Genomic DNA, 27996 nt, shown 5'->3' with positions numbered 1-27996 from the left:
CCTCCCCTCCAGGCTGCTGTGTGGCTTTGGGCAGGGTCCCCCATGCTGTGCAGTGGGTCCTTGTTGGTTGTTCATTTTGAGTATAGCCATGTGTACCTGTCTATCCCAAACTCCTTTATAAGAATTTTTGGTTTGGTTGGTTTTTGTCTGCAATTTCAATATATCTACTTGAAAGAATGGAAAAAAAAACAACAACAATAATTTTGATTGGCACACCCCTCCACTTAAATGCCTCTACCCAAGCCTCTGACCAGGGAACCCCTGACAAGTCTGGGTAGGGGTAAGAAGAGTCATTGACTCATATGCACAGATACAGCAAGGACCAGCTCCACAATCTGTGGGCTCGGTGCAAAGTGAACATGAAGGGTCTTTGCCCTGAAGTTGTTAAGACTTTTAAGCAACACCAAACCACCACACCAAGCATGGGGTCCTGTGAGACTGTACCGGTCAGATAGCCATGACCTGAGAAAGAGTCAGGGGAAACCAGAGCCTTGGATCAAGGGGAAGGGAAAAGAGGTGATGTCCTGCAAGGGGACCTAAACGGAGAAGACCTAGGCCTGTTCTTTGGAGGGTCATAAGGAAAAGCTTAGACCCTTGAGCTGAGCTCACTGGAGACTGTAGGGTGATGAAGTTGACATGTGGGGGGGGTTGCCATCAGGTGTGGGGTGGGAAGAGGGTGGTGTTTGCTTCAAGGGAGGGTGCCACAGGCTACTGTGCCCGTCCAGACATGACCCTGGCTGGCTGGATGTCAAGTTTGCAGGGAGACCACGCTACGAGGCTGTCAGCCCTCAGGACTGGCTTCAGTCTTGCTAATTCAGTATCTCTGGACATGCTCCACTCTGCGACTGGTGTTGGGCACACAGCAGGTTTTTGTTGAAGGAAAAGTGGTAAATAGTAACGGAGAATAAAGGCATGATTCGAAATGGGCCCAGCTGCTGTGGTTGTGTTTTTGCGCATACTGGGATTTGAACAAAGCCCATTCTCTCCATGAACTGGAGCTTCCCGGTGGGATTCCTGTAGACGTGACTGACAGGCTGGGCATCGCCAACCTGCCCTTTGTGCCTCTGGGTGCCCTTCCTCCCCACTCTTTGTCATTCTGCCACACGTTTTGTGATATGCTATTGTTGCCTGCCTTGAGAGGAAAAAATGGTTGAACTGAACAGATTTTTAGCTATGGCCTACAGTCACCAGATTCAGAGACTCCACGTCTATGTTTAGCTGAAACTATCTTTCATCCAAAGGATAAATCCTTGATTCGCTCATTAGTAACTGGAGAGCCAAAACCTGATGGTTCTCATCTACCCTATTTTCTCTCGTAGGTTCTCACTTGGTGCTTAGACACAATCAAAATGAGGAAACATCGGCATTTGCCCTTAGTGGCCATTTTTTGCCTCTTTTTCTCAGGCTTCTCTTTTACTCGTGGTCAACAACAGCCAGGTAAGATCCCAAATCACCTCTTCATTGTATTAAGAGGGACAGTGTTCTCTGTTTTAGATCTCAGACATCATGAGCTGGAGAGAGAGCTTAGATAGGCTTTGAAGAGAGAGCCAAGCCATTGATTACAGGGTGTTTGTTTATTTTACAGACTTTGTCAGCTCCTCTTTATCCAAGTGAGAGAGAGAGAGACATTTTTTAAACGGAAACTTGGGTTTGATATCTTGGTGGTGGGTTGCAAGTGGTTTGTTTTTACATTGGGTGTGAGCAGAAAGTTTGTATTGAAAATATTTTACCATCGGAAAAGCTTATCCACATTTCTGGCACTGGTTAGTGTCTCAGCACAACATCCCAGAGAAGACAATGATTAAGAGTAAAAATTATATTCCCTGCAAAAAAAAATAAATACCAGTCTTTCTCTCTCACTCTGGACACAGAAAGACATTTTTTATTTAGAATCATCAAATCTTTAAAAAATCAGTTTCCTGAAACTATGTTAAAAATAGATCCTACCTAATCTTATTAAGAACTTGCAGAGTTTTGGAAAAATGAGAAATGGTTTATGGTTTATGAGCTTGGAAGGTTTCACTTGGGTCCCTCTCCTTGAGTTGATGGGGTACTTCCTCCAGGTCTGGTAGTTCTTAGCAGGGTGCTGAGGACCATCCCAATGCCAGGGGAGCATGGGTTGGGGCATCAGGTCAGCCCCAGGTAAGTAGAGTCCAGGAGTCTGCTGTGCCCAGCCAGTCTGGCCCAGGACAGGAGGGCACTCCCCAGCCACTCAGCCTGGAACCTGGAGCCTCCGGCTCCTACTTTTGAGAGACCTGGCTTCATCTTTGAAAGGGGTGAATACTGCTCAACATCTCAGAGGGTTCAGATGGCTCTGAAAATGTTGTATTGCGTTAGGGTACCTTTCTTTCTGCTAAGGAGTCTCAGCAGACAGAGAAACAAACAAAAAACAAGCCTTTGTCCTTCGCTACAATTATACAAGTCTTCTTCACTTAAGATGTATTCATGACATTTATTTTTCTTGCAAATTACCCAAAGCATGGGAGACTAGATCAGGTAAAAACAGTAGTTTCAGTATTCCATTTTGCCAAGGCCCCAGACTGAAGAATGAACTTCTAAGGTGATGCTTGGTTATCTGCAGTAGGATATCCTTCCTGTCTGATCAGGTGGGTCTCGGGGTTCCAACTGCCACAAAGAATCACCTAGAGGTAAAGGACACCCCAGGGTATGTTTGTCCCCATTCTGGAACCTGCTACTGGTTCATGTGTGGCAGTCATCATATATGGAACTTGGGCCAATGACTGGGCTCCAGCAGCTGTTGAGTCCGTGGGTCCAGGTCCCCGTGTCTCAGGTAAGTCAGTGTCCCCACCTGCCTCGCACATGAGGCAAAAGTTATTTAGTCACAGCACCCTAGAAACTGAGTGAGTTGTGGAAGGCTTTGCACTGATGGGAGGTCATTTCTTGAACAGGAGAAACATCTAAACCAATGTCTTCTTTTAAAGATGTCAAAAATGGTGCCGCTGCCGATATAATATTTCTAGTGGATTCCTCTTGGAGCATTGGCAAGGAACATTTCCAACTTGTTCGAGAGTTTCTATATGATGTTATAGAATCTTTAGCGGTGGGAGACAATGATTTCCGTTTTGCTCTGGTCCAGTTCAACGGCAACCCACATACCGAGTTCCTGTTCAATACGTATCGTTCTAAACAAGAAGTCCTCTCTCATGTTTCCAACATGTCTTATATTGGGGGCAGCAATCAGACTGGAAAAGGATTAGCATACGTAATGCAGAACCACCTCACTGAGGCTGCCGGAAGCCGGGCCAGTGACGGAGTCCCTCAGGTTATCGTAGTGTTAACCCATGGACACTCGGAGGACGGCCTTGCTCTGCCCTCAGCGGAACTTAAGTCTGCTGATGTTAACGTGTTTGCAATTGGAGTTGAGGATGCAGATGAAGGAGCCTTAAAAGAAATAGCAAGTGAACCGCTCAATATGCATGTTTTCAACCTAGAGAATTTTACCTCACTTCATGACATAGTAGGAAACTTAGTGGCCTGTGTGCATTCATCCATGACTCCAGAAAGGGCTGGAGGCACAGAAACCCCTAAAGACATCACAGGTAATGGCAACGTCACCAACCTGCTGCCTGCCTCGCTCTTCTTCTGGAGATAAGCTTGGCAACTGCTGGCATTAAGGCAATCCTCTCGCTAAAAGGCGGTGGGGTGGATTAGGGAAGAGATGCCTGTTCACAGGCCTAAAAACAAAGGTTTGAATATTCTCTGTAGTCCTCTTCCAACATAGAGTATTCACTCCCTCCAAGAGGAGTTCTGCCTTTGAAACAATATTCCAACTCCCCAAAAAACACATCCTGATATTATGACCCCACAAGCAGTGCTTCTTGGACAAAAAGCCTCAGTGTGGCTGGGCAGGACTTTGACAAAAGTCCCTCCATTTGCTCCTGGGAAAGAGTCTGTTTCCTTTAAAGAAAGCTCAGGGTCTGAAAGAGCTCAAGCGAGGGAGGAAGAGGGCATCCATTTTTGGGTCCAGTAAATCCACATAGAGAGCTCCTCTCTTTGACACTATGGAATTTATTTCAGACTTGATGGCCTCAGAACTGTGAGAAGCCTTAGAGATTTGTTGTTCAGTTGCTCAGTTGTGTCTGACTCTTTGCGACCCCATGGACTGCAGCATGCCAGGCTTTCCTGTCTTTCATCATCTCCCAGAGTTTGCTCAAACTCATGTCCATTGAGTCGGTGATGCCATCCAACCATCTCATCCTCTGTTGTCCCCTTCACCTCCTGCCCTCAATCTTTCCCAGCACCAGGGTCTTTTCCAGTGAGTTGGCTCTTGGAAGCCTTAGAGATGATCCAGTCCCAATCTATTTTGTAGGAATTGAGTACAGGAGCTGAAGTCCCTTATGTGTTGGCTCTGGATGGGGTTTTCTCACTTCTCCTCCACACTGTCACCATCGTTGTACCCACACAGATGCTTCTGATCCCAGTGGTCCTCGTCAGTGTCACTCTGTGAGTCCTGATGATGAAAGGACTTTACATGGATGTGTGTTCAGGTCCAGTGACATGCAGAAAACTAATTGTCTGGCAAGTTACTTAACCAGTCACCCCCATTAGCTTTCTTGCCAGTGCTAAGTGACTCACAGGGAAGGAATTCCACAGGTAAATTTCAGGTGTTGCACCACTGCGATTTTGACCAGTACCCAGGGCTAGGTTTCCTCATCAGCAACAGGCAGGGTGGAGGGAATTCTAGGAGAATGGGCAGAAAGTTAGGGTGGAACCAAGGGCCTCTTACTGAGATGAGCTCCAGAAGGAGAGATGTGTGTCCCCCAGGATGAAGGGAAAGGAGAAGAAAGGGGTCATGTAGCTAAGACATTGAAGTGGAAAGGGAAGAAGCTGGGAGAGTTCAGCTTGAGCTGGCATCAGTCATTTCAATAAGAGATGACAAAGCAGGAGACGCAGTGGTGTGTAGGACTGTAGAGTAAGCTGAGTTAATTTTGTTCCAGAAGTTGTGCATAGGATGGTTTCCCCAGTAGTTACCTGTGATGTCAGCTTTGATAGGGGTGGAAGGACTCACAGCACTACCAGTGGGTCTACTTCTAAGAGAGTAGTGAGGGACAGCCTGGATAATTTGCATTAAACCTGAAGATCATTCCCTACTTCAAATGATGTGTCTCACCTCTGCGTTGTGACACTAGTGTCAATTCTGCCAGATTACAGGAAAGAAGGTGGGACTCTGAGAGCACCCCAAACCAAACATTGCAGGTTACAAGGAGATTACAAGACAGCAAGTCTAATGACCTTCTGCATTCGCTACAATGTTCTCAGCATCAATAATTCACTACTCATTGCATTTCTGAATATAACTCATCCATGTCAAAATCAGTGAAGAGGATTAGGAGAGAAATGGAACATCTTCTCTTTATTGATGTTTTGGCCAATTCAGGAAAATGGGTGGATGAGTTTGCCTTTATGTTTAACCATTATATAAATGGATGAAAACAATTAGATTACCACATTAATGCAAAATAAGCCTATCAACATAGTCTCTTTCCACACAGATGACAAAACCTTTGTTTTTATGCCAAGAAAGCATCTCTGTCTTCTAGTGCCCAAGCCACTAGCAGCTCCAGGGTGGAATATTAATCCATTTATATTGTCTTTTCTAATTAACTTCATTCTGCAATTTCTCTTGTATCATGTTCCACTGCGTATTCCACGGCAGAAAAAAAAAAAATTCCTTTCTTAAAGTTTTTGGAAAAGGTAGTCAGGAAGCCATTATGATGATAGCTAATAAGTTAGGGCCATTTCTTTCCACTTTCTATCCACTATGTAACTTTCCCCCACCAATGTACATGTGATCATCACTGTTCTTAATGAACTCTACTCAAGCAATCCCTGAAAGTTGTACTTTTAAAAATCCTTTTTATAGACGGACATAAGATATAAAAGCTTTACTATAACAAAAGCTGAAAAGGTGACCTACATTCAGCGAGGACAAGTTTTCTTTTCTTTACAAAACAAAGATTTAGAAAACTAGCAAAACCTATCTGAGATTTTGTGTTTGCACAGGAAATACAAATATGATCTTTTGTATTTTTCTTGAAAAAAGGAGCATCCCCCTAGCTAAAGAAGGCATCGTGCCCACACCAGTGTGCTTAGGAAAAGTGTTTCCAACAATGTTGAAAGCGCCTTCAATTTTTCCATGGATGTTTCGAAACTTTTCCATAGAAAATGCCACTGAGGGTGTGATACTAACACATGAGCCATAAAAGCAGAAAACCAGACGGTTTCATATGTTAAATTTTAGGAAGATCTGATTTCTCTGAGAGTTAATACTGGCCCCTGGGGTGCCTTGCTGCATACAAGAACCCGTGAACGCGTGTCTGTTTGAGGCTTCAGCTCTCCTGGATAACAGCATGCCCTTGTGTGTGTCCCATCGTGTGCATAAGAGAACAACGTTGTTTTTTCAGTGATGACAAATTATCCAACATTTTTCTATGACCTGCTGCTGTTCAGCTTTTTAGAACACAACACTCAAGGGTTTTCCCTCAGTGTTTGTTTATCTTATTCTATTGTGAACTGCGATCAAAAAGGAGGTAATAAATTAATAAGGAGTGAGTCATCCTGTGATTTAGGGGTCATTTTTCTTTTATTGATCTTAGGCTCAGAGTTAGTCCTTTCTGAAAAGGTCTTGGTTTGGTGAGTAAGGGGTAAATCTTCCTTTGTCCCTCAGAGTCACTGGCTTAGGTCTGGGCAGTGCTGAGGAATTTTGTGGTATGGTTTGCAGAGCCTGGAACTCCTGGGACAAAGCGACCCATCGCTGTAGCCTGCAGTGTAATTCACACTGCTGGGGCCACATCCTCCCAAAGATCCCTCGGGAACCTTGTGGTTCCACCAAAGAGTAAAATGCTCTGGAGTTCTTTGCAAAGGCTAAGTTAATATCTTACATGATCTTCCTAGATATTTCCACACTAGTTATCTTTCCCTATGCAAGGAATGCCTCTGCAAAATTGCTGTTAGGAGTTTCATGCCTGTAAGCAGAGAAAAAGATCAGTTCTGATTCCAGTAATCCTAATTCCAGCCATTCCTGGTTCATTTTACCCAAGCAGAAAGCTTGGACAAGAACATCTCACTGCGGTAAACTCTTTAATTTCATGAGACAAGATTTGCATTCTGTTTCCACTTGGAAATAAAAGGAATTTTGTTAGTACCAGGAAGAATTAATTTTACATATAAAATGTTCACTGTCATTACAAATTTCAGAATGAATGAGTTTACATATAATACAATTATACTCCAAATATAGCTTCCTAAAATCCAGACTATAAATACTGTCTATGCTTACATAAAATCTCTGCCTATTCCTAACACACACTTAAGTTTTTAAAAAAACACTTGCTACAATAATTTTGCTTTTCCTATGGTTTAAATCAGGCTGATTTAAACGTTCTAGCTGAGGCTTTGAAATATTCCACCCAGGTTGGTAGTTTATTGATTGCAATTCCTTGCTCAGTGCTTCTATGAAACCCCCATTCTCAGTCACAGAATGGACGTTTCTTGTTTGCCATTGGGAGGAGAAAAGAGGTCTTGGTCAGCCTTTTTTATGTCCATTTGTCAAAGCCCAGAGCTAATTCTGATTCTGGGTCGCCTAGATACCCATGGTCCTGTCAGGCACTTGGTCTAGGATGTCATAAAAATAAGGTTGGATAATTATGTCATGACTGGTTTCATATCATTCTGCTTAACATTGTTCTGCATTTTGTGATTGAATATAGAGGCAAAGGCAAAAATAAATGAAGAAAACACTCATCCCAACCCCAAGCCTGCATTTGAGTTTTACACAATGAAAACATCATTTGAGAAAGGAAAATTAACCCAAAATATATCGAGTATTTTTGAATAAAAACTGGGGATGTGGTTTGAGTTCTTTCTTTCATATTTCTGAAGTGGAAGGTTCATAGCCATTTTGGTTTCTAAAGAAAAGCAAAGCATAAACAATGGTTGCTCGAGGAATGAAGTATTTAACATACTGGGACAATGAGTCACCGAAGCCTAAATCTGAGATTCTGTTTTGTGCTGTGGATTTGGACAAAGAAAATTCTTGTGATCACTTGAGGATTATAACAGAAATGTCCCCAGATTCAAAATCATCTTTAGACCTTTGTTCATGTAGTCCTTTATTTTCTCCTGTAGGTCAGGTAAGACACAGTTCTGTGCATCTATGGTTCCCTCCAAATTCAGTAGAAAATTTCAGAATATACCCAAGACTTCTCCCAGAAAACTAAACATGATCTTTTGAAATTTAACTACAAAGATGGTGCAGAAGAAAATTTGCTATTAAATAAATGCCCCTACTGAACACCATCATTTCTGTTAAGAAGTTGCCTCTTATCCATTCAGAATGCAGAACTAAAAGAGAATTTCACGTTCCTTAATCAATATGTGTTTTGTTTGTCCATATTTCGTGTTTCTTATTGGTTTCTCAAGAAACATGTCAGAACACCGAATGATGCATGTGATCACTTGTTCTAATGCTTTCACATTTTTTGCATTTCTCTCTTTTAAAGCACAAGACTCTGCTGATATTATTTTCCTTATTGATGGATCAAACAACACCGGAAGTGTCAATTTCGCAGTCATTCTCGACTTCCTTGTAAATCTCCTTGAGAGACTGTCAATTGGAACTCAGCAGATCCGAGTGGGGGTGGTGCAGTATAGCGATGAGCCCAGAACCATGTTCTCCTTGAACAGCTACTCTACCAAGGCTCAGGTTCTGGATGCAGTGAAGGCCCTGGGGTTCATTGGTGGAGAACTGGCCAATGTTGGCCTTGCCCTGGATTTTGTGGTGGAGAATCACTTCACCCGGGCGGGGGGCAGCCGAGTGGAGGAAGGGGTTCCGCAGGTGTTGGTCCTCATAAGTGCTGGGCCTTCTAGTGATGAGATCCGAGACGGGGTCGTAGCACTGAAGCAGGCTAGCGTTTTCTCGTTTGGCCTCGGAGCCCAGGCCGCCTCCAAGGCAGAGCTTCAGCACATAGCTACCAATGACAACCTGGTGTTTATTGTCCCGGAATTCCGTAGCCTTGGGGACGTCCAGGAACAATTACTGCCGTACATTGTTGGCGTGGCCCAAAGGCACATTGTCTTGCAACCGCCAACCATTGTCACCGAAGGTACGTATGCTTTTCTCACTATCTGTGTGGTAGTGGGTGTTCTGTGTGTGGTTCTGTAGGAGTCAGGCGGGGGCCTTGCAGAATGATTCGCCTCGGGAGAACCTGTAAGTACCCATGGTCCAGTCCTTCCTAGATGAGCTAGTTCTTGGATGTGGTGTCTGGGATGGTTGCGGTGTTCCACAAAAACCCCGAAGATCTGTGAGTGCATGGACAGCTCTTGTTGGAGCATGAGTTATCAAGAAAGTGTGCTTTCATGGCTAATTCAACAAACCTGTTACTCTGAGATTATTCAACACCATCATTCATTCATTCATTCATTCATTCATTTCAGTCGCTCAGTCATGTCCGACTCTTTGCGACCCTATGGCAACATCATCATACCATCTACTTATCATGGGCTTCCCAGGTGGCTCAGTGGTAAAGAATCCACCTACCAGTGCAGGAGACAGAAGAAAGAGGTTCAATCCCAGGGTGGGAAAGATCCCCGGGAGGAGAAAATGACAACCCTCTCCAGTAGTCTTATTTATTTAAATGGAGTAAGAATTCCATGGAGAATTCCATGGACAGAGGAGCCTGGTGGGCTACAGTCCATGAGGTTGCAAAGTGTCAGATATGACTGAGTGAGCACACACATGCAGGTGTGATCTACTGCAGTTGCCCGAAAAGTGGGTCTCAGTGGATCACTGCAATTATGAGAAAATTACTGCAGAATAACAGGGTTGAGCTCTGAAAGTCAGCCTGTTAGACTGTGCTGGCTTCTGAGAACTGTCCCCCCAAAGTCACTTTTGTAATGGGTAGCAGGAGTGGCACTTCTGGAAGTAAGAAATAAGAAAGCTCTCACTTGGGGGTATGTATGGAAACTTTTTTTCCCCTCCTCTTGTTGAACTGAAGAGGAATTCTACTGATGGAGAGATTCTACACTCAGATGGTGGGCCTTTGGCAAAAGGGTCCGATTGGGATCATGTAAAGAAACATAAAACTAGTCAAGCCATATAACAAAATACATTTCACAAATGTGGGAGGTGGGAGGTATATTTCAAAATTTAAGTAAGAACCCAGTGGCTCTTGATGCAGTGGTAGGCAAAAGTCTGACAGACTCAGGTGCATCAACTCCCACCACTGGTAACCTCACCTGTCTGTCAGAGACTGTACTGCCAGTGGTATTAGGCATATTGTTGGGTGAGGTAAATTAAGATTTGGTGCAAATTACATCCTGAAAATTCTCTTGATATTTCCAGACACCTGTCTGATTGAAATACAATATCTTAAGGTTTTTCCCTGGACTGGCATGCTTTTGGAAACAAATGAACAACTTCCATAGGTTTTGTAAATACTCAGGAAGTGCCACTGCAGCAGACTGGACCTTTGGTACTGGGTCTTACGTTACCCAGCTGTGTGATCCTGGGCAGGTCACACAGCCTGTCTGGGTTCCAGTTTTTTGAAGTGATGACAGAGGATGAAAGGATATTTCTATTCCAGGCGACGTTTCAGGTTCATTCTTATCCATGGCAATCCAGGCCCTCCTGTCAGCTTTCCCAAGCTAATTCTCACTCCTCACTTACAAAATCATCTTTAATCTCTGTGATTCATTTGTAAATGTTCTACAAATTTTCTTGGCTATCAGGTATGTGCTGGACACCAGGCCAAGCACTGGAGACCCCAGTGCTGGTGGACCAGACTGACGTGGCCGCTGGTTCGTTACAGTGAAACAGGGGAGACAGGTCACAAAAGATGAAAAAGCTACTCCCAGAGTATGGCAGAGTAGGACATTAAAGGGGGTTGACTTGGAAAGAAGGATGGGAAGAGCTGTAGGAGTGGCCAGGAGAGACTGATCAGAGAAACTGTAGGACAGAAGCAGAAGAGAAGCAGCGGGAATAAGGAGCCAGGGGAGGTGGTCCGTCCTGCGACCTGGGGGAGCCTGGCCCCACCCAGAACTATGGAGAGGAGGTGGGCTGGAGTTCCCTGATGCCTGGCAGCCTGGAGAAACCTTTGGTTTAGGGGGTGAGCATCACCAGCTTGACTGAGTCCTTCAGGGGCTTCTGTCTTCTCAGTGAAGCTCAAGGTACAGGAGCATCTGCTTTATTGGAGGTTGGGGTCCCTGAGTCACAGAAAAGAGTTGCCCAAGAGTAGCCTTGAGTCACCCTAGGTGGTTGCAGAGGAAGACAGCACCAAGGAAGGGCTGTGGGGACTGGACATTTGAGGAGACTTTGCTTAGGAACAAGAGAGAGATGACCACTTCCGGTCCTGGCTTGTGAGGGCGGAAGGGGACTTGACTTCCTGCCGGATGTCAGTCAACAGGGAGGGGAGGGCTACAGCCGACTGGTTACAGAACCTTCAGGGTCACCTCGGCAAGGGGTTTGCTCACCAGCCCCAGCAGAACCGTGTGAAAGAGGGGAGATAGAGCTGTTGAGGCCCCAACTCTCACAGCCCGAAGAGGAAGTCCCTTCCTGGAGCAGGGGGGAGAGGAGGAGATGGGATGAGTCACCTCGGTGACTGGCAGATGAAGGAATCCGCCTTTCTCTGCATCTGTTCCCATGTTCATACATCTTAGTGAGGACAGGAAGCTCTGCATTTATGGTTTCAGCACCTGCACCTACGGTATAGACGGGGCATGTGTGACAGTGTGTGTGTTCAGGTGTGCTCAGCGTCCGCGTGTGTCTAGAAGGCACACACGTGGTTACCTGCACAGCTATAATATGGCTTTTATGTACCTACGGAGAGAGGGAGAGGAAGGAGGCAGGGGATGTGGCTTCACGTGTCTGCAGCCTCCACGGAGAGTTGGAGGACTCGGGATACACTGTTCACACCACAACTTAATGCCAAAGCAGTGATCCTCATGTGCCTGTCCCTGGATGCCTTGTGTATATGGCGCCTTACATGTTTCTCTTAAAGAACAGACTCTGGACCAATAATGTCAACGTAGTCGAACATTAAGTAAACTAAGATGTTACACACCATCCATCTGACACCATGGAGCAATGAGGCCGCCTCACATTCAGATAATCATTCAATAAGTTGCAGACACACCTGCCTCTGCTTGCACCATTTGCCATCTTACAAGTCTCAGAAGCCTTCTCCGCTGTCTGGATCCGGTGCTGAGGTCTGATGCGAGCCTCGGTTCCCGAGATTCAGGCGAGCTGCCTGAGAGTTGATACAACAGGTGGACACAAGTTCATAGTCACTTTGAGGCAGTGATCTTGTTGAGGCGTTTTTGCTTTGTGATTTGTCTTTGAGTTATCATAATCTTAACACATAACATGGGAACTTCACAATACAGGTGTCTTAAATAAAAATACTTCTGGGCCACTTGCTAGTTTTGACATTGATTTCCTTTTTATATGTTTATGATGCTGAATAATTAGTGTTTTTCTCCTTGTCTGAAAACATCAAGGTATGGACCAGAGAAATGAAGGATATAGGGTGTTGGTGCTCTTTCGAGTTTTGCCCTTGGCGATAGGTGTTTATGAAATCAAGGTAGTGAAACACAAGACCCTCTGAGCAGACACTGATCACTTCTTTAATTCCTTGAGCCATGGCTTCACTCTCGCCTCTAAAACCCCAGCTATGGATTTATGGCAGAAGAGAGCTTTCTTTTTTAGTGACAACACAGTAAACAAGTGGTGAATAAAACTACACTGATTTTTGAACAACTGTTTTGTAAAGCGTACTAAGAGAAGGTAGGGGGGTTGGGGAGGCCCACCTGCCAGCAGGGAAGGACACAGCTGTTACTAAGGCCGTGAGTCAGGATAAATCCCTTAGGGGCTCCCACAGACTTGACATTGGCAAGAGCCGAGGAGCTCCCTTGGGTGGAATTGGCTATGTAGAGAGTCATGTTGAACGTGATGGGTCAGGCCATTCTACTTACCTTGTCATGTTGCTACCTACAGTCATTGAAGTCAACAAGAGGGACATAGTTTTCCTCGTGGATGGCTCTTCCAAACTGGGACTGACCAACTTCAATGCAATCCGCGACTTCATTGCCAAGGTCATCCAGAGGCTGGAGATCAGACAGGATCTTATCCAGGTGGCAGTGGCTCAGTATGCAGACACAGTGAGGCCAGAGTTTTATTTCAATACCTACCCCAGCAAGAGGGAGGTCATAAACGCCGTGCGGAAAATGAAGCCCTTGGATGGCTCGGCCTTGTACACGGGCTCCGCTCTGGATTTTGTTCGGAACAACCTGTTCACGGAGGCGGCCGGCTACCGGGCTGCCGAGGGGGTCCCTAAGCTTCTGGTGCTGGTTACAGGCGGTAAGTCCCTAGATGCGGTCAGCCAGCCCGCCCAGGAGCTGAAGAGGAGCGGCATCCTGGCCTTCGCCGTCGGGAACAAGGTGGCTGACCAGGCTGAACTGGAAGAGATCGCTTTCGATTCCTCCCTGGCGTTCATTGCCACCGAGTTCCGACCCGCCCCTTTGCAGGGCGTGCTGCCCGGTTTGCTCGGGCCTCTCAGGACCCTCACTGGAACCACTGAAGGTACGAGGCGGGGGAGCCAGACACGCGATCTGGGGGAGACACACACGTGATAGGGCAGTCTGCAGGGTGGGGGTGGGGAGTCAGACACGTGATAGGGTGGAGACACACGTGATAGGGCGGTCTGCAGGGTGGGGGTGGGGAGTTAGACACGTGATAGCGCAGAGACAGACACGTGATAGGGCCGTCTGCAGGGGGTTGGGGTGGGGAGTCAGACACATGATAGGGCTGTCTCCAGGCAGAGCCTTTGAGGAATAAGCAAATTTATTTTGTGTTAGACTAAGATCAGACTCTTAAATGATGGAAATGGTATTAACCAACTAGATCTACTTTGAGTTTCATCGTACCCTGACTTAACAAATATATGACTTAAAATGCCATGTGATACAACTGTGTGTCATAAACTGTCATGAAGTAAGAATATGTCACTTAAACTGCAGGACCAGGGGCCACCTGTCTTTGGCCAGAGCTTTTGGCCAAGGTGCTCACTTCTCAGTCCTGACCCCTCATGAGGTCCCAGTGTTCTGTCCACACTGGTGACTCCAGTCCAGCCCCCTCCTCCCAACCACCAAGCTGTAGCCTGGCTCCTCCCTTCCCAAGCGGATGGTCCACTTCTAAATGGTCTGAAGCTGACCAGTGTAGAGCCTTCACCCTTTCCTCTCTTTAAGGAATTCCCTCAATGGGGAAGCACAGTAAGGGGATGAGTGGGCAGATAAAAAGCAAGTGGTTCTCCAAACCCCTTGGTTATTATGGCTATCAGTGAGCAGTTATTTTTAAAGACATGGTAGCGATCTATGAGCTTACAAATTGAATCAGTGCAATTCACCGTCCTTAATGAAGATGGATATCACGGAAACAAGCTTCTCCGCCTCACAACCTTCACCACTGGAAGAATGTTCGATGCATGACCCACGGTGCATGAATGCATGCTCACTCATCAAGCACTCTGATCTTCCAAAAGCCTCCCTCCCTCTCTCTCTCTATTTCCTTAAAACTTCTAATCCACACTTTCATAGCTGAAGTTCAATTTGATGCAACAAATAGGCTAAAAGTAGTTGTTAGGTTCCAATTTTACTGAAACATCAGGGAAGAGATGGGAAAGAATTTTTTTTCCCCCAGTGGCTTGTGTTGGGGAAACACTCTGATTTGAGAAATACTTTTGATTCTTCAAGCTTCCCTGATAGCTCAGCTGGTAAAGAATCCGCCTGCAATGTGGGAGACCTGGGTTCGATCCCTGGGTTGGGAAGATCCCCTGGAGAAGGGAAAGGCTACCCACTCCAGTGTCCTGGCCAGGAGAATTCCATGGACCTTATAATCCATGGGGTTGCAAAGAGTCAGACACGACTGAGCGACTTTTACTTTTATTCTTTATGAGGGCAGCTGCAGCCAAGCATAGCAAAGAGTTTCTTTGCATTTTAATGTGTTTCAGTCATCCAGTGATCTCACTCAGGAGGAATCCTCACGGGCACTTGCTGAATTTTTGCCTGGCAAGGCCATGACTCCCTGTAGAGGAGTCTCAGTAGAGAATGAAAAGTGGACCTTCCTAGGAATGTTTCAAGATGAGAACAACCTAATTTTATTGATTTTTTTTAGCCTTAGGGAACTTGTGTTCTCAGGTTAATGTGGGCTAACATTTCTAATCTGTCTGTAAGTGAAAATCTCTGTGTAGATGTGTAGAGGGAATCCTGGGGGGACCCAGTCTCGCCCAGGTAAACCTGTCTCTGTCCGTGGCTATAAACTGACTGATGCTGAAAGCCACAGCACCTTTGTAGCTTTCATTTCCACAGAAGGAATGCTCCGTTTCAAGGGTTCTGGTCACTATGGTTGGTTGCAAACATTCTAGCTTTGGCACTGTATCACTCTGTGACCCAGCTGGGTTTCGTAATCTCAGCAATCAATACACCTCACAATCACCAGCCCCCACTGGAGGAAAATATGCAGCCTTCTGCCATATTTTACGAGATGGACGTGCTTGGCCTGACTGGCTCTCTGTATTCTGCGTGTTGGCATGTGTGCCCATGTACGGGCACACATGAGGAAGCCTCTCCGGTTGTGTGTGTCTCACTGTTGTTTTCTGTGCTCCACTGCAGTTCACGTAAACAAAAGGGATATCATCTTTCTTTTGGATGGATCGTCCAACGTCGGGAAGACCAATTTCCCTTATGTGCGGGACTTTGTCATGAACCTAGTTAACAGCCTTGATGTTGGAAGCGACCACATTCGGGTCGGTCTGGTGCAATTTAGTGACACTCCGGTGACGGAGTTCTCCCTAAACACCTACCCGACCAAGTCAGAGTTGCTAGCTCACCTGAGGCAGATGCAGCTCCAGGGGGGTTCAGTCCTGAACACAGGCGCGGCCCTGAGCTATGTGCATGCCAACCACTTCACCGAAGCTGGCGGCAGCAGGATCCGGGACCACGTGCCGCAGCTGCTACTCCTGCTCACGGCTGGGCAGTCTGAGGACTCCTATTTGCAAGCCGCCAATGCCCTGGCGCGTGCGGGCATACTGACCTTTTGTGTGGGCACTAGCCAGGCCGATAGGGCGGAGCTTGAGCAGATTGCTTTTAACCCGGGCCTGGTGTATCTCATGGATGATTTCAGCTCCCTGCCAGCTTTGCCTCAACAGCTGATTCAGCCCCTAACCACTTATGTTAGTGGAGGTGTGGAGGAGGTGCCTCTTGCCCAGCCAGGTAAAGCTCTGTGACTGCTCGGGGTTCCCTCTCCCTCCCCCCCAGACACCTCTTTGGTGGGCAGGTGGCCGGGACTGTGGTGGCTCCAGAGGCTGGCGACGAGCTGTGCAGAGATGATGGGGTCCCTTTGGTTCATGGATTTTTGAAGAGAGGCTCGAGACACTGTACCAGCAAGCTTAGGTCCTCTGTCTAAGGAGTGTGTGTTCTTGAAAGTCTAGAAATTCCAACTTATGTTCTACCCAGGTTGTCCCACCCTGGATTCAGAAGCTTTTACTTATTTATTTATTTTTTTTGCCCCAATGCCTCTGAAGATTCTGGCTTGCAAATCCGGATGGAAATGGGAGAAAAACAGAGAGAAAAGCTGGATCCGCTTTCATACATGAGTATACATTGGGAGCATTTAAAAGTGGAATTGATTTTCTTGATAGGATGTTTTTATGTTCCAAATCTGCTGTATCTAGAAAAATATCTGTCATAAACCCAACAAAGGCTGTGTCTTTTTGTGATGGTAAAGTGGTTTCAAAGGCAGTCTAGGTGATGATGATTATGGTGGCAAATTAATCAGATGATGAGTTATGGACCCTTACTTCCTTCAGTTGCTGACATCACGCAGATGGGTAGCTAGGTGGAGCCCTCTGAAGCCTAATCAAAATAGTTCTAAGAGTGGTTTGAACAGAAAGTAATGTTCACGTGACACATTGTAGCCCCCGATTGGCAGCCACTATGTTTTCTGTAGTCTGACCACAGCAGACTGGAAGTCACTGATGGCTTACCCACAGAGTGGTAATAGACACTATCTTGGGTTCTAACCCATAACCTCAAATTTAATGGAAAGAGAATCCAAATAGAGCATCAATGACATCAATGTCACGTATACTGGGTGGATAACCCATAGCAGCCTTTGTCACTAGAGACCAATCAATTTTTAAGCAAAAAGATGATAAGGACCACGTTTTCAGAAGTTGGTAACAATTTGAAAACACTGTCTGGTCTCCTAGAATGATTGGCACCTGATGCTAGAACAGACCCCCTCGGCTTTTCTTTGGCTTGCAGCGTTGAGGAAGCAGGGTGCTAGATTGGGCAGATGGGTCCAGTTGTCCTATCCCTGTGTGCAGATGCCCTGCTTTGAAAGGGGCATTTGAATGACAGCTGCTGTGGGTTTTCTCTTGCCTTGCTGGTACAGTGATCATCAGGTGAATTGCCTGAATTCCTATGACTGAAAGCTGGCGGTGCTGGGCTGAGGTCGGTTTGGTGCTATTGTGTTCTTGTCCCTCACTGTGCCCCATGACCCACTTTCATTGCAGAGAGCAAGCGAGACATCCTGTTCCTTTTCGACGGCTCAGCCAACCTCATGGGCCAGTTCACTGCTGCCCGCGACTTTCTCTACAAGATCATCGATGAGCTGGACGTGAAACCCGACGGGACCCGGATTGCGGTGGCTCAGTACAGTGACGACGTCAAGGTGGAGTCCCGTTTTGACCAGCACCAAAATAAGCCCGAGATTCTGAATCTCGTGAAGAGGATGAAGCTCAAGACGGGCAAAGCCCTCAACCTGGGCTACGCCCTGGACTACGCGCAGAGGTACATCTTTGTGAAGGCTGCTGGAAGCCGGATCGAGGATGGAGTGCTTCAGTTCCTGGTGCTGCTGGTGGCGGGAAAGTCATCGGACCGCGTGGATAGGCCCGCGCTCAACCTGAAGCAGAGCGGGGTGGTGCCCTTCATCCTCCAGGCTAAGAACGCAGACCCTGCTGAGTTGGAGCTGATCGTACCATCCCCAGCCTTTATTCTGGCTGCGGAGTCCCTTCCTAAGATTGGAGACCTGCAACCGCAGATCGTGAACCTCTTAAAATCGGTGCAAAACGGGGCACCAGCGCCAGGTAAGGCACAGAACATCTGGTTGCTTCTGCAGTCCAGCTCTCCCCAGCATGAACTGACGCTAGGCTGCTGGCTGCAGGTCCTCAGGTAGAAGCCCTCCTTGGTTTCCAAGAAAGATAGGGGATTTCTGCAGCTGTTCTTTGTTCAGTCCCTAAGTGACGTCCAACTCTTTGTGACCCCATGGGACTGCAGCATGCCAGGCTTCTCTGTCCTTCACTATCTCGTGGTATCTGCTCAGATTCATGTCCGTTGGGTCAGTGATGCTATCCAACCATCTCATCCTCTGTCACCCCCTTCTCCTTCTGCCTTCAATTTTCCCCAGAACCAGGGTCTTTACCAATGAGTCAGCTCTTCACATCAGGTGGCCAAAGTATTGGAGCTTCAGCTTCAGCATCAGTCCTTCCAATGAATATTCAGGGTTGATTTCCTTTAGCATTGACTGGTTTGATCTCCTCGCAATGGAATATGACTTTTCGTTCCCAAGATGGCTCTCTGACTTCTCTCTAGGGCAAAACAGAAGACTCAGGGTGATGACTCTTAAGGACATTAGACTGTTTCATCATAAGATGCATTATAAAGATTTAGACATATCAATGATGAAAAATAATTATTTTTCTAAAACCAGTACTTTTATTGTATGCATAATAAAAGACATATAACACGGTTCCATTAGAATTAAAAGAGTCTTCATCTTCACATATTTCCCAGATATCTTATTCTTTTTTCCAGATGTCTTGTTTTAAGTGGATGTCACTGTGTTATAATTCATTCTCTATTTTCATTAAAAATACAAAGCATGAATTGAGGCAGGCTCAGTCCCATTATAAATGCTGTATTAAAGTTTCTGAGTGCTAATCTTCGTAACCATGACTTCATGTTTAACCACTTTCCACTGGGTGATAAATACTCAGTAAAAAGAGTAATTAATTTCACATATAATCCCTCTGATTGAAAATGAAGAACCTAGAGCTTCTTTTCATTGACAATTGGACACATTTACTATTGGTTTTGGGTTGTTAACTGGACATCTGGGTTACATTTCCCCCCATTGACCTGCTGTGACTTGCAGCAACTCGTTTGAAACCTCTCATCTATAAAGTGTGATGGTTATGCAGACTCCGCCAACCCATGTCTCTCTCCCACCCTCAACATGTCTTCTTGAGTACGGCTTTGAATGTTAACGATACTGTTCAAACATCCCAAAATTCTAAAATAATTTTTGTTATTTTTATTATTAATAATTTCCTATTGCTGCTTTAAAAAAGTATGGCGATTTTTGTTGTTGTTCACTCACTCAGTCATGTCTGACTCTTTGGACCCCGTGAACTGCAGCACTCTAGGCTTCCCTGTCCGTCATCATCTCCTGGAGCTTACTCAAACTCATGTTCATCGAGTAGGTGATGCCATCCAACCATCTCATTCTCTGTCATCCCCTTCTCCTCCTGCCCTCAATCTTTCCCAGCATCAGGGTCTTTTCTAATGAGTTGGCTCTTCGCATCAGGTGGCCAAAGTATTGGAGCTTCAACTTCAGCATCAGTCTTTCCAATGTTTATTGAGTTGATTTCTTTTAGAATTTAAACCACCAAATTTGACTTAAATGACAAATTCAATGCCTTTAAACAGAATGATTTTACTATCTTAAGTTGTAGAGGTCAGAAATCCAAAACCTGTTTTACTGGGCTAAAATCAAGAGGTCAGCCTTCCTCCTGGAGGTCCTGGCTGATAACCCTTTTTCTGGGGCCTAGAGGCTACCTGCCTTCTATGACCCACGGCCTCTTCCCCTCCATCTGCAGAGCCAGCAGAGTAGCATCCTCTCTTGTCTCTGACCTCTGCTTCCTTCCTTACATCTTCTCTCTCTGACCCTAATCCTCTTCTCTGCCTTTTAGAGGACATATGATTGATTAGAGTAGATCTACCTGTATAATCCAGTACACATCTCCATGCCCCTGATCCTTAATTTAACCACCCCTGAACATCTTCTTCCATACAAATGCCAGGGATTCAGAGTTGGATATCTCTGGGGGCCGTTACTCAGCACACCACGGTTGGTATGAAATTGTCCCTTTCCTGCCTTAAGTCACAGAGGCGGTCTTCCTTGTAGTTTCAGTTGAAAAGGATGTGGTGTTCCTGATTGACGGCTCCGAGGGTGTCAGGAGCGGCTTCCCACTGCTGAAGGAGTTCGTCCAGAGAGTGGTGGAGAGCCTGGACGTGGGACCAGACCGGGTCCGCGTGGCCGTGGTGCAGTACAGCGACCGGACCAGGCCCGAGTTCTACCTGAATTCCTACATGGACCAGCAGAGCGTGGTCGGAGCCATCCGTGGACTGACCCTGCTGGGTGGGCCAACCCCCAACACAGGGGCCGCCCTGGAGTTTGTCCTGAGGAACATCCTGGTGGGCTCTGCCGGGAGCCGCATAGCGGAAGGTGTCCCCCAGCTCCTGATCGTCCTCACGGCCGACAGGTCTGGGGACGACGTGAGGGGCCCCTCCGTGGTCCTGAGGAGGGGAGGGGCCGTGCCCATCGGCATCGGCATTGGGAACGCCGACATCACTGAGATGCAGACCATCTCCTTCATCCCGGACTTCGCCGTGGCCATCCCCACCTTCCGGCAACTGGGGACCATCCAACAGGTCATCTCAGAGAGGGTGACCCAGCTTAGCCGCGAGGAGCTGAGCAAGCTGCAGGCGTCTGTCGTCCCCATGACGACCCCGGGTAAGGAGCCAATTCTGGGGCACTTCCTTCGTTAAAATATCTGGGGCTGCTGGGACTGTGGGTTACAAAGGCTTCTCAGTTTTGTTTTCTCGGCCATGGGGTGTGAAAACTAGGGTTACGTGAAGAACTAGGAGCCGTGTGGCCTCGGTGGCCAAAAACGACTTGGGGAGAGGCTGAGAGTCGTGTTTTTAGCCAAATTTAAGTCTGAAAAGAGAAGTGGTCTTGGTTTACAGTTCAGATCCCTAACTCTGCTTGAAGCCTTCTATGTTGATAACTGAAGAGAGGGTCCATCTAGTTGATAAACTCCCTCTGGATTCTGGGTCCACGTTACCCTTGTGGGTTCAGCTGGCAGCCTCCGGTGGTCAGAGAGGGTGTTCGTCCCAGGTGCCTCTGTCAAGCTTGGGCACCGCCTCTGAAATGTTAGTATTCTCAGAGCCCAAGTGTGAAGATGGCATTTGAATTTGCTCAGCGCAGAGAAACGAGTGTCTGAACTGACAGGAAGGCTGCCTGGCTCTCGTGATCTTGGCTTATTCTACTTCCTGTTCTGCTTCCCCAGGCTTGATGCAGAAGAAAGGGGGCTCAGATGGGCCCACCCTTCCAAGAATGCCCATGGAGGACCCACCCTCGCTGGGCCCTTCGGTGGGGAGGGCACAGTGGAGAACAGGCACGCTCACTGTTGCCCGAGTGGTTCACATCCTACAGAACAGCTCCTGCATCCAGGGATGGGGAGGCTGGGGTCGGCGGCGGGGAGGGGAGCGTGAAAGCAAGTGAGAGAAAAGTCGATACAGGAAACCATTAGGGCGGGTGAGAGAGGGGGGCAACGTCCCCTCGCTGGTGTCCACGCAGAACAGAGCACTCCCCTGTGAGCCTTCCTTGGAATGTTCTACAGGGCTCACTGTCCAATAAATTTGGGGAAACTGGGGGATAAATGCAGTGAGGGTTTTCTTGGCCGTTCCCTAGTTGATGCGTTCTGTGTGTCCGCCATACAATAGGGGAGCACATTTCCAAAACTTGTTTGGCTGCAGGAATCTCTCTCTCTCTCTCTCTCTCTCTTTAATTTTTATTTTATGTTGGAATATCATTGATTTACAATGTTGTGTTCATTTCAGATGTACTGAAGAGTGGTTCAGTTATATATCTATTCTTTCTTAAAATCCTTTTCCATTTAGGTTATCACAGCCTATTGAGTAGAGTTTCGTGTACTATACAGTAGGTCCTTGTTGGTTATCTTTTTAAATATAGTGTTGCGTATATGTCAATCCAAACCTCGAACTTTATTCCCCACTCCACCCACCACCTTTTTTCTGGTTCATTTGAAGCCCTGGCGCTCCCAGAAAGACACTTTGGAAATGCTGGTATCGTGTGTGGCAGCTTCTTTAAACACAAGCACATGTTTCTACAGCAGTGTGACTCCTGGTCCATTTGCTTTCCCTCTCTTCAAGATGACTATTTTCTACCTTTTCCTCACCCTGCTTCATCTACATCTCTCCCTCTTCATTTTACTCTGAGCTGATGATCTTGATTTCCATTTCACTGAGAAAGTATAAGTAAAATCAAAGAAGAACATCTCTGCTTCCCCTGACAGTGTGCCTCCTTCCTGTTCAAGAACGCCTCCTGCAACTCTCCCATCTCCTGCATCATTGATTCTCCGATGCACAGGATGGATCCTTTCATGATGTGTACGCAGTGCATTTCCTTCTCTCGCAAAAGCTCCCTGGATGCCCTGCTCTCCCCTCCAGGAGGGTCCCGGCCTCCTTTCTTTTTTTAAATTAAAAACTAATTTACTTCTTTTAATTGGGGGCTAATTACTATACAGTATTGTGGTGGTTTTTGCCACACATCGACATGAATCAGCCACGTGTGTACATGTGTCCCCCTTCTGAACCCCCCCCCACCCCCCTCGCCATCCCATCCCTCTGGGTTGTCCCAGTGCACCGGCTTTGAGGGCCCTGTTTCATGCATCGAACTTGGATTGGTCATCTATTTCACATATGGTAATATACATGTTTCAATGCTATTCTCTCAAATCATCTCATCCCGGTCTCCTGTATAAGCATCATCTTCACTGCCTATAGTTCTCTCTGAATTCACCCTAACCTGTTGTTCACTCTCCCCGCTCCACAGAAAGTGCGCTGGGCAAAGTCCCTCCATCTGGCAAATCCTAGCGGTCAGTGTTGGGCGATGTCCCGCTTGACCCGTGAGTGTCATCTGTCACAGTTGTGACCCCTCCCTCCTGAAATGCCATGCTCCCTCCATCTGGATTCGGCTCCTGCGAGTCTAGGTTCTTCCTCCTGCAGAGTCATTCTTCCTTATCCTTTGCTGGTTGTTCCTCTTCTCTCTGACTTGTCATCACAGGATCTTCTCCTGGGACTGGTTATTTTAACTTAAAGAGTCTGAATTAGGATGCCTCGCCTGCCAGGTGGCAATTCTGTGACAAACTGGGAGGCGGTTCATCAACACGAAGGGTCTGGTGCCAGTGGAGTTGAAGCCCTAAGATAACATTTGGTTCACAGTGGTCAGCGGCAAGAGAGACGTGGTCTTTCTCATCGATGGGTCCCAGAGTGCTGGCCCCGAGTTCCAGTACATCCGAACGCTCATCGAGAGGCTGGTCGACTACCTGGATGTGGGCTTCGACACGACCCGGGTGGCGGTCATCCAGTTCAGCGATGACCCCAGGGTGGAGTTCCTGCTGAACGTCCACTCCAGCAAGGACGAGGTGCAGAATGCAGTGCGGCGGCTGCGGCCCAAAGGCGGGAGGCAGATCAACGTCAGGGGTGCCCTGGAGTACGTGGCAAGGAACATCTTCAAGAGGCCCCTGGGGAGCCGGATTGAGGAGGGTGTCCCTCAGTTCCTGGTCCTCATTTCCTCCGGGAAGTCCGACGATGAGGTGGACGACTCGGCCGTAGAGCTCAAGCAGTTTGGCGTGGCGCCACTCACGATCGCCAGGAACGTGGACCAGGACGAGCTGGTGAAGATCTCGCTGAGCCCAGAGTACGTGTTCTCAGTGAACACCTTCCGAGAGCTCCCCAGCCTGGAGCAGAAACTGCTGACGCCCATCACCACCCTGACTGCCGAGCAGATACAGCAGCTCCTGGCCAGCACGCGCTACCCGCCTCCAGGTGAGACTGGGTGTTTGCGATTGTTCTTTCGTTGTATCTTCTCAAAAAAAAAAAATATATATATATATATATAAATGGGCTCAAAGGCCATGGTGCTCACAAGTAAAGCTAAGATAGCAGACACCTGTGATGGAACCAGTTGGGACTATGGCTTGTTGCAGGTAAGAAGGTGAACCACAGGGCATCAGGAAGGGTGGACGGCAGGATTTGAATTTGCCATAGATGGTTTTGTGGAAGGCTTGAGGAAATGGGACTTTGTCCTGGATTGGATGTTGTTGAGAAGGGGGAGTAATTCTTTGACTGGGCATTTCACTAACTCTTATGGCTAAAGCTGTAATTGGTAAAGAAACAGTGGTCACACCTGTCATCCAAGATGAGGGGGCATTTGGTTACTTTTGTCTTCTTTCTGTCAGGGTTCAGACACGAAAAGAGCATGGCTTTCCCTGATGTGGATGTTCTGTGAAATCTTTTGTGTTCCACTGGAGAATCCAAAGGCTGGCTGTGTGTGCTGGGCCAGCTTTTCTGTTTTCAACAAAAAATGGTTCCGTTCCACCACTTGCTCAGCTTTTACTGTGCTGTTTTTCCACTGGAAGTGGCCAGTGTTTTATGAGGCAAAAGGTTGGATTTGTGAGCTCTTTAATAAATGGCATCCAGGAAGTACCTAGAAATCTAATTAATAGGAAGGTATGGTTTATCTTTCCTGAAAAGTGAAAGTGTTAGTAGTGGCTCAGTCATGTGACCCCATGGACTGTAGCCTGCCAGGCTCCTCTGTCCATGGGATTCTCCAGGCAAGAATACTAGAGTGGGTTGCCATTTCCTTCTTCAGGGGTTCTTCCAAACCCAGGGATCAAACCTAGGTTTCCTTGGGTCTTCTTTACTATTTGAGCCACCAGGGTCTCTTATCTTCCCTAGGACTTTTGACTAATCAGTGAAAAAACTGATTCATGCAAAGGAGATAGGGGAATAATAGCGAAAATGAAAACTTTGTATAAATGCTAGAGATATGTGAGGAAAAAGAAATACTGGGGGAGAGTTGGGATTCTCCTGGCTGTCACTAGCTAAGTGGTGGCCTTTGTCCTCAGCTGTCTCTCTGTTCTTGAGTAATAAGAAGAGATGTTGGTCTGGGTGATCTCAGTCTCTGCTAGTAGTAACAGGTCATGATTCATAGATTATGGTCACCCAGGATTTGTTTATAAGCGCTGTTGATTTTGAAAGAAGTTGTAACCCAGACTGCAAAGCCACCATTAAACTCAGAAAGGGGAAGTTTTGGAGAACTAACAATATTTCGAGAAGCAGACATTGTTTTGATGCAAAAGGCCCAATTTGTAATGACTGATTAGAAACCCTGAGAGATAAACACATGCACATTGGCTGGTAGTTTTCACGTTAATTAGCATGATGGTGCAATGGAATGCTAAATGCAGAAATGAAACCAGATGCCAGTCCTGTTTTCCTTTTCCTGAGTTTTCCTTTTCCTTCTCCTGAGTTTTCCTTTTCCTCCTCACCCGCAGCCGTGGAGAGCGATGCTGCGGACATCGTCTTCCTCATCGACAGTTCTGATGGCGTGCAGCCAGATGGCATCGCGCACATCCGGGACTTTGTTATCAGGATTGTGCGGAGACTCAACGTCGGTCCCAACAAAGTGAGAATTGGGGTCCTGCAGTTCAGCAACGACGTCTTCCCAGAATTTCAACTAAAGACCTATAAATCCCAGGCCAGCGTGCTGGACGCCATACGTCGCCTGAGGTTCAAAGGGGGGTCTCCTCTCAACACTGGCAAGGCTCTGGAATTCGTGGCAAGGAATTACTTTGTCAAATCTGCCGGGAGCCGGATAGAAGATGGGGTGCCCCAACACCTGGTTCTGTTTCTGGGTGGAAAATCCCAGGATGATATTTCCAGGTATTCCCAGGTGATAAAGTCTGCAGGAATTGCGAGCTTAGGGGTTGGAGACCGAAACATTGACAGAACAGAACTGCAGACCATCACCAGCGACCCCAGGCTCGTCTTCACGGTGCGGGAGTTCAGAGATCTCCCCAACATAGAAGAAAGGATCGTGAATTCCTTTGGGTCCTCCGGGGTCACCCCTGCACCTCCGGGAGTGGACACGCCCTCTCCCTCAAGGCCAGGTATGTGCTGTGGGCCCTGGGACTACAGAGTGGTTATTATTTTATTTTTATTTAGTTTTAATTGAAGGATAGTTGCTTTATAATGTTGTGTTGGTTTTTGCCACACATCAACATGAATCAGCCGCAGGTGTGCATGCGGCCCCTCCTCCTTGAGCCTCCCTGCCACCTCCCACCTCCCACCCCTTCACGCCCCTCGGGTGTCACAGAGCACGGATTTGAGCCCCCTGACTCATACGGCAAACTCCCACTGGCTGTCCCTTTTACACGTGGTAATGTATATGTTTCCGTGCTGCTCTCTCCATTGGTCCCATCCTCTTCTTCCCCCTCTCTGCCCCATGCGCACAAGTCTGTTCTCTGTGTCTGTCTCCATTGCTGCCCTGCAAACAGGTTCATGGTAGCATCTTTCTAGATTCCACATATATGCATTAGTATACAATATTTATTTTTCACTTTCTGGCTTACTTCACTCTGTGTAATAGGCTGTAAGTTCATCCATCTCATTAGAACTGGCTCAAGTGTGTTCCTTTTTATGGCTGCATAATATTCCATTGTATATACATACCACAGCTTCTCTATCCATTCATCTGTCAGTGAACATCTAGGTTGCTTCCATGTCCTAGCTATTGTAAATAGTGCTGTGATGAACATTGGGGTTACATGTGTCCTTTTCAATTATGGTTTTCTCAGGGTATATGCCCAATAGTGGGATTACTGGGTCGTATGATAGTTTTATTCCTAGTTTTGTACGGAATCTCCATACTCTTCTCCTTAGTGGGTGCATTAACTTACATTCCCACCAACCATGCAAGAGGGTTCCTTTTTCTCCACACCTTCTCTAGCATTTATTGTTCGTAGATTTTTTGATGATGGCCATTCTGAGGGAACACCAACTATTTTTTAATTGGAAAAAAGCAATCAGCATTCATTTTAATGATTTTCTTCTTTCAGATTTGTGGCTGTGATACTACTAGAAAGTAAATGTTTTTTAAGTTGCTAAGTCATGCTTGAGTCTTTGTGACTCCATGGACTGTAGCCCTCCAGGATCCTCTGTCCATGGGATTTCCCAGGAATACTGGGGTTTGTTGCCATTTTCTTCTCCTGGGGATCCCCACCCAGGGATCAAACCCAAGTCTCCTGCATTGGCAAGTTTATTCTTTACCCCTGAGCCACTTGGGAAGTCCCTATAAATTAAATACAAGAAGAATAATTAAAAAAAAAAAAGGAAGAATTCAGTTGAAATTGTAGGAGAAATAGAAGGAACCATTTCAGAAAGCAAAAGGTCATTGCTTCTTCCATGAGTTTCCATGAGACTAACTATAGCCTTATTGAGATGTTCTGTAATAGTGCATCGAGGGTTAGCCACAGACTCGTTGACTCTCAGAATAAAATGATACCATTGAAGTTGTTCAGTCCATGCCCCTCCAAACATGATTGAAAGGCAGCCTCTGTCCTAGGTGGGACAGAGGCAACCCTCCTTCCTTGGACTGAAAGCACCTCCCTGGGGGAATTGAGAGCTGTCCACCTATAGTTTTGACCTCATGCTCCTGGATCTGACCTTGGGTGCTGCCAAGAACAAGTTGAGTTCCTCCACCAACCCATGTCTTTCTCAGCTCCTCCGCAGGTGATGGCCATGCAGACATCTGGAGCCAATGATTAAGGTTGCTTTTCCATGAGGCATCGCATTCCACTTAGCTCTTTCATATCCTCCTTCTGTGCTGGTGGTGGAATATCCCACACTGCCCTGGATCTCCCTTCTCTCAACTCAATTCTCAACGACTTGGTTAGAATTGGGAAGTTCTCTCCAACAAAGCATTTGGCATACTGTCCAGCAGTCCTCCAAAGGTGCAAGCAGTCTGCTTCCTATTTTCCAGTCTTTCTCCAG

General features: G+C 46.8%; 1 protein-coding gene across 7 annotated transcripts in view; it reads left to right on the top strand.

Moving 5' to 3' along the window:
- The window catches only part of COL6A3 (collagen type VI alpha 3 chain), a 90138-nt gene that overhangs the window by 16583 nt on the left and 45559 nt on the right, over window positions 1-27996 (top strand). Inside the window, exons 2-10 of one of the 7 annotated variants that reach the window (XM_061122544.1) lie at window positions 1320-1437; window positions 2943-3560; window positions 8523-9125; window positions 13013-13597; window positions 15685-16284; window positions 17589-18161; window positions 20261-20869; window positions 23383-23988; window positions 25500-26114. In XM_061122544.1, the coding sequence (XP_060978527.1) occupies window positions 1350-1437; window positions 2943-3560; window positions 8523-9125; window positions 13013-13597; window positions 15685-16284; window positions 17589-18161; window positions 20261-20869; window positions 23383-23988; window positions 25500-26114 (4897 nt within the window). In that variant the 5' untranslated portion in view covers window positions 1320-1349. Of the gene's footprint in view, window positions 1-1319; window positions 1438-2909; window positions 3561-8522; window positions 9126-13012; window positions 13598-15684; window positions 16285-17588; window positions 18162-20260; window positions 20870-23382; window positions 23989-25499; window positions 26115-27996 lie in introns of all 7 variants that reach the window. The other 6 variants (XM_061122543.1, XM_061122546.1, XM_061122545.1 and 3 more) reach the window with 6 other exon arrangements.

Source organism: Dama dama, chromosome 20 (assembly GCF_033118175.1).
Source record: "Dama dama isolate Ldn47 chromosome 20, ASM3311817v1, whole genome shotgun sequence".
Classification (NCBI taxonomy): domain Eukaryota; kingdom Metazoa; phylum Chordata; class Mammalia; order Artiodactyla; family Cervidae; genus Dama; species Dama dama.
Note: the sequence above shows the minus strand (reverse complement) of the source record. Positions and strands in the feature narration are given on the sequence as shown.